Here is a 9,971-nt window from a genome sequence, read left to right as displayed (position 1 = left end):
ATAATAACTATCCACAAAGTTACATATGAGGTAACTCGTAAGCGGGCACGAGTTGTATGAAACAGAACACCCGTGTTATGGCGACTTTCGTTGCCCCACCATGCGAGGATAAATAAGTTACATACATGGTAACTCATAAGCTGGCACGAGGTTTTGAAACAGAACACCTGTGTTATAACGACTATAGTTTCCCTGCCATTCAACGACAAATAAGTTACGTTTATTTATTCATATTTTCCAGGGTGATTCCCTAATAACTACGTGCACATTTAACACCGAAAATAGAAGCAATATAACATTGGGTGGGCTGGGTTTACACGAAGAGATGTGCGTCGATTATATTTATTATTACCCTGCTACCAATCTTGAAGTTTGTAAAAGTTCCATCTCAAGTCAAGCGTTGGAAATGTATTTCAAATTAATTAAACTGTGAGTGATGTTTATATAGCAGTGTGGGGGAAGATGGGACACCTTAAGCACATATTATTCAAATATCCTGATCGTGTTTTAAACAATTAACAACGGTCCACGGGAGTCGTGAGGATACGGTTTTATAATTCTTCAAATGTTATTTGTTTACTACCAAATGGAACGAGAAAATAGAGTTGATGTCCCATCTTCCCTCACCATAGTTTACTTATGGAAACTTAATTACCCTTGAACCCTTTTTTCCCTATAATAGCAGAAGACACCGAAAATAGATTTTTATTTAATTTATTCAACGAAAAGAAGAAAATTAATGCCTGTCACTAAATTCACATAACAGTAAAAATATTTTTCCCGTTTTTTTTTTCTGAAACAAATTAAGAGACAAATTGAGGAAAAATGTTTTAAACAACCACGCCGCCTGGAACTATAGCAACCACTCATTTGGGTAACCCCCTTTATAACAATATTAAAAACAGGTCGTTGGGGATTCCCCGCCCCCGTAATTCCCGCCCTCTTCACCATGAATATGACGTCATAAAGTGGGGAAACTCGGCTGTTCGTTCTCTTCGTCAGCTCTATCGTTTCGCTCCAATGCAGGTCAATTGTCTGAGGAGTAATGGTGAGAGCTACCCCGGTCGTTGGGACAACATTACACCAGCAACACATTTCCCCAGAGCAATGGAACCGCAATGTTATGCTAATAATAAACCATGAGGGCGCATAGGTGACGCTGCAGATTTCCGTGTATTTGTGAGTACAAGTTACAGCAATAAATTAAACAACAATTTATCATAAATAAAAACTTATAGCGTGCTCTAAAACAAGCAACAGCCAGTGAAGTTATAGTTTTAAAAGAAGCATGTTTATTTACAAGTTGGATCATGCGAAATATTCGAAGGTTTCTACCGATGTAAAGTCACACACGTCTTTTACAGAAACAACCAACCGAAATCTCAATATCTCTGTAATTGTTATGTCTATCAAGCAACTTTATGGTGCGTTTAATAGGCTTGCTGTAGTAACCGCGTATCTTCGCGTTTGTTTGCGGGTTGCGGCAATTTCGATTCGAACAAATAACCAGGAAAAGTTGGTCAGTGACAAAGTTAGGTGTTGGACATCGAAGGACTTTGCCGGGCGCCGTTTCCCATCCCTCCCAGTTGGTTACAAGTTCACACCTATGTACGACAGACGTTTGTAAGTGTGGGGTAAGATGGTTCACCAACACGTAGCATTGTGGGGTTAGTTGGGACGACAATTCAGAATAAAACATATAGACCATCTTACCTTAACCTACTATATTGAACATATGTTACATACGTTGTAGTATAACATGCAACCAACGTATTCCTATGATACCAGTTGTATATCTACTGTTTTGTTTCTAATATTTTTCTGGTTGTTTTAATTAATTTTTACCAACGTATTCGAGGATATTACTAAATATTATGCTACGATTCACTTAAGATTAGAAGTTTACTTTGGTAATAGTTCAAGACTCACCTCGGTGTGGGGAAAGCTTGGGTTAGTATTTGTGACATTAATATGACGTACACGCTGACCACGGCGAAGATAAAAGTAGAGGTTCGGGTGGAACGACCAACTTTGAATACCTGAAACAATAATGATGTTTGCACCTTCAGTAGCTTGCCACACCGTGGGATCTCGGGCTTCATAAATATATAACATACATTCGAATCTTAAATGTAATCAAACACACTAAAATATATCCAATACACAGAATAATATTAAAGATATAATGGCTCAAGATACATGGGCGAATAATATTACAACCCTGTATAATAAACTTTCAATAAATCTTAATTGCAATTAAAACGAACTAAACCAAATCACATATAAAAAGTATTAACAACAGTTGATATCGTAATGTAACTTACGCCGTACATTCGAACCTCAAATCTTTAGATCAGCGCTTACTATAATGGCTTACATGAACGGCGTGACTTGCTTTGAAAAGCGTTGTGGAAATCCTCGCTTAATAAGGGGCCATCTGCATGCAGGGAAAACCCGACACAAGACATGAGATTTCCACGTTTGCAGAATCACGATAAGAAACCCCTGCATTCTTAAAACGCGTCGCTCCAACTTTTATGGCTTTTTTTGCCGATTTTTTTATGGCAAAGAAAACCTTGGCTGTAATTAATAGTTTCCTAAAAAGTTTAAATCCTGAAATAAATGAAACTATTTTTAATCCTGAAGTAAAGTTTCGTTCTGTATATATGTAGATTATTTCGTAGCGTTCTAAATATATATAACCAGTAGCCTACAATATCCAATAATAATAATTCCAAATATTTTCTGCATTTCTAACTTTATATTATTTGCAACTTTTGAGCATTCCTATATAAATTAAAACATAAATAGGTCACATATACGTTTCGTTTCACTTGCCTTTTGGAACTGTGGTAAAAAAGGTTTGTCACGTAGGCTATACACCAATGCATGAAGGACCCATAACCCACGATCGCCCGTTACATTTGAGTAGTTGTTAAACATGCGTGTCGAGCCATACCAGCATACAGAACTATTATTATTCCCTGTGTTATACGGAGCGGAGAAAACGAAAGCTACGCAAAGGCCATATCAGCCTAATGTTTGCCACTATTTTACGTGTTTTGATAGTAAACACAACTTGAAAGTTACCTTTAAATTTTCATGTTAGAAAATACGTTTAAATTCTCCGTTTGGAAAGTAAACATCAACCTGAATTTAAACTTTAAGCAGAGACTTGTGGTTGATGTCCCGAAAGCAGAACTTTCTACGTGACCTCGCGTCAATTTTATAAATGTACTTTTGAATAAACACAATTTTCGTTACACCGCATTTAAATTTGGAAACTTTGTGTGGAACTACCGTAGTGACCGAAAGCAGTTTCACACGATTGCACGTTATGCTGATGTCACTTTCGATTAAATTTACCCCAAACTTCCTGTTGCTAAAAACTGGTAATTTTACAGCGCTAGTACTGACGGAAAATGAACGTTTCAAATTTTCCCAGCGCAAGCAAATGAAAGCAGCGAATGGAGTAAATGTTTGTAATTTTACAGAAAAACTTCCCATAGAAAAATACAAATATTGAAAGAAAACAACGGCACGAAGCATTGCTAATCATTTATTGTTTCACGCCATACCAACTGTATAGTAAGGTAGGGGAAAGATGGGACACGTTTTCATTCTATTTTCTCGTCCCATTTGGTAGTAAACAAAGAAAATTCAAAAAATTATAAAACCGTATCTTCACGACTCCCATAAAACGTTGTTAATTGTTTAAAACTCGATTAAGATGTTTCGATATTAGGTCCTAAATGTGTCCCATCTTCCCTCACCCTACTATATACATGTACAGTGGGGTGGGGTAAGATGGGTCGCGTTTTCAGTCTCTTTTATTGACCCATTTGGTAGTAAACAAAGAACATTTTTAGAATTACCGTATCCTCACTACTCTAAAAAGCCTTGTTAATTGTTTAAAACACGAAACATGGGTTTATGTGTTGTTTCATCTTACCCCACAGTAATATATCTGGTTTGCCCTATTTTAGCCCATAAGCTACGAAACTTGGATTAAACTTTCTGTTGCTGGTATATCATGTTACGTGTGTTTGGGTGCCAAGACTATATATGTTAAACATGCGAATATTACGATTCGGTTGGTTTTAGTTTTAAGTTTATCAGAAAAAAAGATTAAAATGAAATGTTTCACGTATAAGCTAATATGCGACTCCGTACCAAGCGTTGAGTGTGTAAAGCCACACGCCCACAGTAATGGCACAGCTTATGTCAAAAACGATAAAACAACCATGAGAAGGGAAAAGGGGGAACCAAATAAAAGCGTGGCTGCTCACCCCAACATACAAAAACCGCACAATGAATTTTTAACCTTTGTGTTTAATGTGGACAAAATGAGATGGCGATAAATCATGTCTGTAAACCAACACAGTGATTTTATTTTGTATTGTAAATAAAGAACCGGAAGTTTATGGCAAATGCGAGCATATAGTGACACAATTTTCCGGCAGCTGTAACATAAATGCTTAATTGCGGGTGTGATAGTTTTAGCAACAATTTGTTGAGTTCACCAGATATGTATCGTCTTTCTGTTGCGTTGATAACTGTGCTATATGCGGGTGGCTGCTTGTCTTTATCTAAGCCAGGGGTTCTTGTAACGCTGAATGAGCAAGCTCAAATGGTAATATTAAATTTAACAAACGGGGCAAGAACAGGGGTTGGAGCAAGCAACATGAATTTACTAAAATGGGATGCCAACCTTGCAATGCAGGCAGTGGATATGAATAGATTTTGTAATTCCTTCGTTTCTGACATCCCTGGGCTCGGTAGTGTTCGCGTGAGTGTTATGCAACTGAGCCCTCAAGGTTTCCGTAATTCCTTGGAACCGATCCTTTCAATGAACAGGTATGATTACGTTAGTAATTTGTGTCCCATGTCTCTTGTGATTTGTACTCATTACAAAAACCTGGTAAAAGCTGAATCCACAAAGATCGGTTGTACATCAATTCTGTGTGGGGCAACACTTCAAATACTTTGTATGTTGGCTCCGAACCAAAATAAAGCGATTCGGCCATATTCACTTGGTACTCCGTGTTCTATGTGCCAAGCCGATCGTAATGGTTGTGAGAATGGACTTTGTAATGTCTTATCACAACAAACGATGAACCAAACGACCACGACCCCCCAAAGGATGAACCAAACGACCACGACCCCTCAAAGGATGACCCAAACGACCACGACCCCCCAAAGGATGACCCAAACGACCACGACTCCCCAAAGGATGACCCAAACGAGCACGACCCCCCAAAGGATGACCCAAACGACCACGACTCCCCAAAGGATGACCCAAACGACCACGAACCCCTCAAAAGGATGACCCGTACGACCACGACCCCTCAAAGGATGACCCAAACGACCACGACTCCTCAAAGGATGACCCAAATGACCACGACCCCCCAAAGGATGACCCAAACGACCACGACCCCCCAAAGGATGACCCAAACGACCACGACCCCCCAAAAGATGACCCAAACGACCACGACCCCCCAAATAAACACCCACCGTACCACGACTAACTCTGCCGCTGCGCCATCTCTTTACTTGCGCCTTGCATTGATGCCGTTGGTTCTGTTACTTATTGCATATAATTCCTGTTGAAACGATGTTCGTATGTTTTATGCTATAGGGCCCACACCTTGCCTTCTGGTGTATGTGGGTTTTATTATTGTTCATATGTAATGCCCTCTTACTGCTGCTGCATTTTTTAACCATTGCTGAAGATATCAAGTAAATACAATATTTAAATAAAACTGCATTCATTGCAATGCTATACAGTCCTGTTACTCGGTTAAGATTAGATCTCCTTATTAATAATCGCTAATGAAAAACATGGGCCTTAAAATGGCATCGATTATTTCCTAATGTCACTACTAACCATTATTTACACGCTTTGGATTAGAACAGCCATTCTGTGCGATAATGTATTAAAACTCGTGGTTATTTTGTCGGTGATGCAACTAATTCACAATATATGTCTACGTAGTCGCACGTTGTGTAGAATTCCGTGGAAGTGTTTTAGCACTACTACAGAATTTAAGGTGTGCCAATTACCCAAAGCCACAGCCCAGCTATCATGTATTAAATACTCTGAGGACGTACGAGCCCGAAATTTAAATAATAAAGCTTGCGATGAAAAACATCTTGCTGGATTAAATTCCGCCACCAATTTACAGTTTAATCAGAAAAATAAAGAACACAATGTTCTAAAGACACCATTGTTATACGCATCATTATCTAAGTGGTATTTAACATGTAAGTAGCCTGGTTTGTTTGCTATGCAAATTCTGCCATAGCATTGTTTGGGTTCAACAGCCATGTATTTAACACATGGGACTATACAAAGAAGACGGAAAAATTTTTCCGCTAGAGGCGGTAATTATTTAAATTAAAAAATACGAAAAAACGAACAAAACAGCACTACAAAGTGTTAATAAGTGTAAAACAAATTAATTAAATAATAAAAATACCTTTCCAAATACATAAAACACTAGTAAGAACATATTTCCCACATTAGGTCGGTTATATACGCTCTTTCGTTGTGTCTACTGTCGTTGAGTCTGTGGTGTAGCGGTTTGCGTGCGGTCGTAAATTCTCTTTGTTTCATTTTTACTGGGTTCGAGTCCCGCACAGTGGAATACTTTTTTTTTCAAGTTTTTTTTGTTTGGCGAGTTTGGGGTTAGGAGTTAGGGGTTAGGAGTTAGGGGTTAGGGGTTAGTGTTAGGGATTAGTGTTAGGGGTTTATATCTTATGTGTATAAACCGTGAAACTAACTGCTCCCCATAAAATAGAGAAACGAATTTGTCATCGCCTCCTAGCGGAAAATTTTTTCCGTCTTCTCTGTATAGCTCCATGTGTATTTAACTGTAGGCACGAGGTGTATGAAACAGAACACCCGTGTTATAAGGACTGTCATGCTCCTGGCCATGCGAGAATAAATAAGTCACATATATATTGTAACTTGTGTGCGAGCACGAGGTGTATGCAACAGAACCTCCTTGTTTGTTCCACTCATGAATAAGTTTTCTTAACCTTTACTCCCCAGGGTTTGTAGTAATGACCACCGACGCCGGATTCTGTCTCGCCCCCGTCACATTCGATCATTCAACTTTCTTCTTCGTGACGATCGGCACCGCATTATGTTCATGCGCCGCAAACACCTTGAACCAGGTTCTAATATTTATATTATTAAATTTTTTCCCACACACCTTACAATTAAGTTTAAATTTAACGACAACTAATTGAAATCAATGTATATAAATTAATTTATATTGTATTGTAGGTTTAGTGACCGCGCTTTTATTTCAATTTTTTTTTAACTAGTTTTACCCGTGGCATGTTTTCAGTTTTGTTGCTAATTTCCTTCTATTTGTTGTTATTTTTAAAAAAATATCACAAAGTTGCCAATCTAATATCAATGTCCAAATGTTGTTGATATATTAACCCATTATTGAATTGTTTACAAACAATCACATCGAGTCCATTCATAGATTGCTGAAGTTCCGTACGACGCGCAAATGGACCGAACAAAAGGCAGGCCGCTCGTCAAGGCGGTCATATCACCAATGCATGCATTTTTATTCTCAGTGTTTAGTGGAACAACTGGAGCTTTGTGTTTATATTATGGTTCGTTTAAATTCTTATTTAACTAAATTTAAATGGGGCGAATCAACCATACAGTTTTATGTAATGCATTTTTTATTATGTCTGATAATCTGGACAACCGATAAGGGACCACTGGGTTGAAGCAGTTGCCGTTAACTTTCTTTTTCGAGAATACATAAGAATGTAAAATTAACCTTTAAACCTGAATACTGGCTAAACACACCAGGCATGTGCTACAGTAACAACGTTGTGAAGCGTCGTTTTTAAGTGTTTATATTATAGCTTTAACTTTTTAATATATATTTCACTAATATAGTAATGTTGATAACATATATAGCTTTAAATTTACAACTAATATATATTTCACAAACACCCAGGTACAAACACTGTGACCACAATCCTTGGCGTGTCGAACATATTACTTTACGCTGGGATCTACACCTCGCTTAAACGTAAGCATTGGTCCAACACATGGGTGGGAGCTGTGGTTGGGGCGATACCTCCTGTGATGGGATGGACAGCAGCTACTGGAAGTCTTGATGCAGGTAAGGATATCAACAATGCTGTAGCACAGCGGGCCGCACGCCTGCATGTAACCCATTAGATACAGCGCGTACGGGTGTGAGGCTTGACGCTGATGTTCTGTGAGCAAAACTTTACCGTCATAACCTGATAATGTTGAAAACTTGAAACCTTAAAACAAAAATCTTGTACTAAAAGTAAAAAGGGGGTTGGGGGGTTTATTTATATTTATGTTTGTTTATCTTTATATAAGAGAAGTTTGGCACAAAATAAGGGCAAGTTATATATGTGTTGGATTTTAACTCTTAATTAATTGAAAAACTTTAAATGCTATTAACACCTCTTATCATTACATTGAAACAATGTTGCTGTAAAAATAAAAACACTAAGATTAATTATTTCTTCTATTTCAGGAGCCTTGATATTTTCGGGGATATTATACGCGTGGCAATTCCCTCACTTCTACGCTCTTGCATGGCGGAGAAGAGGCGACTACGCACGTGGATCGTATCACATGCTCCCACTATCACATCCTGTTGCAACTAAATATGTTGTGGTGAGCCACAGCGCTTTACTATGGGCGTTATGCATGGCTGCTCCATTAACCGGGGTGACCAGTCTTGGTTTCGTTGGTTTGTCAATTCCTTTGAACTTTTGGCTCATGTTGAAATCTATTAAGTTTTACAGGTTTGTCTATTTGTATACTTGTGTAGTAGGTTGGGGTAAGTTGATACTTGTTACATTAATGTTTTATTTATTTTTTCAGGCAAACGAACAGCAATTCAGCACATCACCTGTACAAGTGTAGCCTTTATTATATTCTTCTCATATCTTTAGCATTAATAGTCGATCGAAAAGTTCTTACCAAATTAAGCTTAGAAAAATACGACAATATTTTATATGCTTAAAAGTTACTTTTTATTAAACGTGAACTCCAAACTGAAGATGTTTAAATTACATAACTTTGATTCTGTGCTTTTTTATTTTCATGTAAGTTTTAAAATTCCAAATGTTCCTTTGTCAATATTTGCTGTAACATTTCAAAGAACTTCTATTTATTGTGTGTGGTTCTCTTCGTGCAGCATTCAATGCAAAATATAGACATTTGGGACTGTAATGACTGAATGTAACTTATTTATCCTCGCATGGCGGGGCTACGACAGTCGTTATTGTACAATCATGCGATACATGCCAAAAACACCAGCAAGGCCTGTTGTTGGATTGTCTTGGGGGTCAGATTTTAACGAAACTGTCGCCATGGATTTACATGAACTAGAGCCCAATGTTTGGTACTTCCACATGATTGATACATTTACTCGTTTTAGCAACGCATCAGTAATTAGGTCGAAGAGTGCAAATGTTATTGTTAAAACCTTTATGGCTAATTGGATTAGTTTGTTTGGAGCTCCGCAGAAGGTTTTTAGCGATAATGGACGGGAGTTCAACAATGCTGTATTTCATGACATGTGTCACAACTTTAATATCACTGTGGTGACAACAGCATCCTATTCACCATGGAGTAATGGCCTTTGTGAGAGGCATAATCTCACTTTATCCAATATGGTAACAAAAATAAAATATGAAGAAAAATGCAGTTGGGAAACTGCAGTAGCGTGGAGTGTAAGTGCAAAGAATGCACTCGTAAACCGGTTTGGTTTTAGTTCTCACCAGCTTGTTTTTGGCAGAAATATTAATCTACCCACCACCCTTACTGACAAACAACCTGCACTTAATGGACAGGCTGAAAGTTTAGATGTTGGTGCACATCTATCTGCTCTACATGCAGNCCAGGAGGGCATTCATTTCTGCCGAATCATCCGAGAAGATTCGAAGAG

At 38.1% G+C, this 9,971-nt stretch overlaps 3 protein-coding genes across 3 annotated transcripts in view; 2 read left to right on the top strand and 1 right to left on the bottom strand.

Annotated features, from left to right (window-relative positions):
* Nucleotides 1–1,166, top strand: part of LOC100176680 (dopamine beta-hydroxylase-like) — a 4,599-nt gene extending 3,433 nt beyond the window's left edge. The window contains exons 8-10 of the mRNA XM_026839927.1: nucleotides 20–30; nucleotides 215–429; nucleotides 906–1,166. Coding sequence (XP_026695728.1) covers nucleotides 20–30; nucleotides 215–429; nucleotides 906–1,143 — 464 coding nt within the window. The 3' untranslated portion in view covers nucleotides 1,144–1,166. The remainder of the gene's footprint in view (nucleotides 1–19; nucleotides 31–214; nucleotides 430–905) is intronic.
* A 148-nt stretch (nucleotides 1,167–1,314) lies between these two features.
* LOC104266414 lies at nucleotides 1,315–2,605 on the bottom strand. Its single transcript, XM_009862547.3, has 3 exons — nucleotides 2,325–2,605; nucleotides 1,930–2,039; nucleotides 1,315–1,604 (listed from the first exon to the last, which is right to left on the bottom strand). The coding sequence occupies exons 1-3, from the start codon at nucleotides 2,331–2,333 to the stop codon at nucleotides 1,346–1,348; spliced, it is 378 nt and encodes a 125-aa protein (XP_009860849.1). The 5' UTR covers nucleotides 2,334–2,605; the 3' UTR covers nucleotides 1,315–1,345.
* Nucleotides 2,606–4,684: 2,079 nt separating this feature from the next.
* Nucleotides 4,685–8,944, top strand: LOC100180555 (protoheme IX farnesyltransferase, mitochondrial). The gene is made up of 7 exons (XM_026839926.1): nucleotides 4,685–4,867; nucleotides 5,143–5,332; nucleotides 7,055–7,179; nucleotides 7,500–7,635; nucleotides 7,992–8,159; nucleotides 8,550–8,692; nucleotides 8,903–8,944. The coding sequence occupies exons 1-7, from the start codon at nucleotides 4,685–4,687 to the stop codon at nucleotides 8,942–8,944; spliced, it is 987 nt and encodes a 328-aa protein (XP_026695727.1).
* The last annotated feature ends 1,027 nt before the right edge of the window (nucleotides 8,945–9,971 follow it).

This window comes from Ciona intestinalis, unplaced genomic scaffold, assembly GCF_000224145.3.
Source record: "Ciona intestinalis unplaced genomic scaffold, KH HT001072.1, whole genome shotgun sequence".
NCBI lineage: Eukaryota > Metazoa > Chordata > Ascidiacea > Phlebobranchia > Cionidae > Ciona > Ciona intestinalis.
The sequence above is the reverse complement of the archived record's forward strand: the minus strand, read 5'-3'. Positions and strand labels throughout refer to the sequence as shown.

Excerpts from the sequence above, each read along its gene's own strand:
- LOC104266414 (XM_009862547.3), bottom strand. Across the intron at positions 1,605-1,929 it reads CAAGCTTTCCCCACACCGAG|GTGTGAACTTGTAACCAACT; the intron begins GTGAGTCTTGAA and ends TGTCGTACATAG.
- LOC100180555 (XM_026839926.1), top strand. The coding sequence starts at position 4,685 with ATGAATTTACTAAAATGGGATGCCAACCTTGCAATGCAGGCAGTGGAT. Across the intron at positions 5,333-7,054 it reads ACCCCTCAAAAGGATGACCC|GGTTTGTAGTAATGACCACC; the intron begins GTACGACCACGA and ends TTTACTCCCCAG. Across the intron at positions 8,693-8,902 it reads TTGCAACTAAATATGTTGTG|GCAAACGAACAGCAATTCAG; the intron begins GTGAGCCACAGC and ends TTATTTTTTCAG.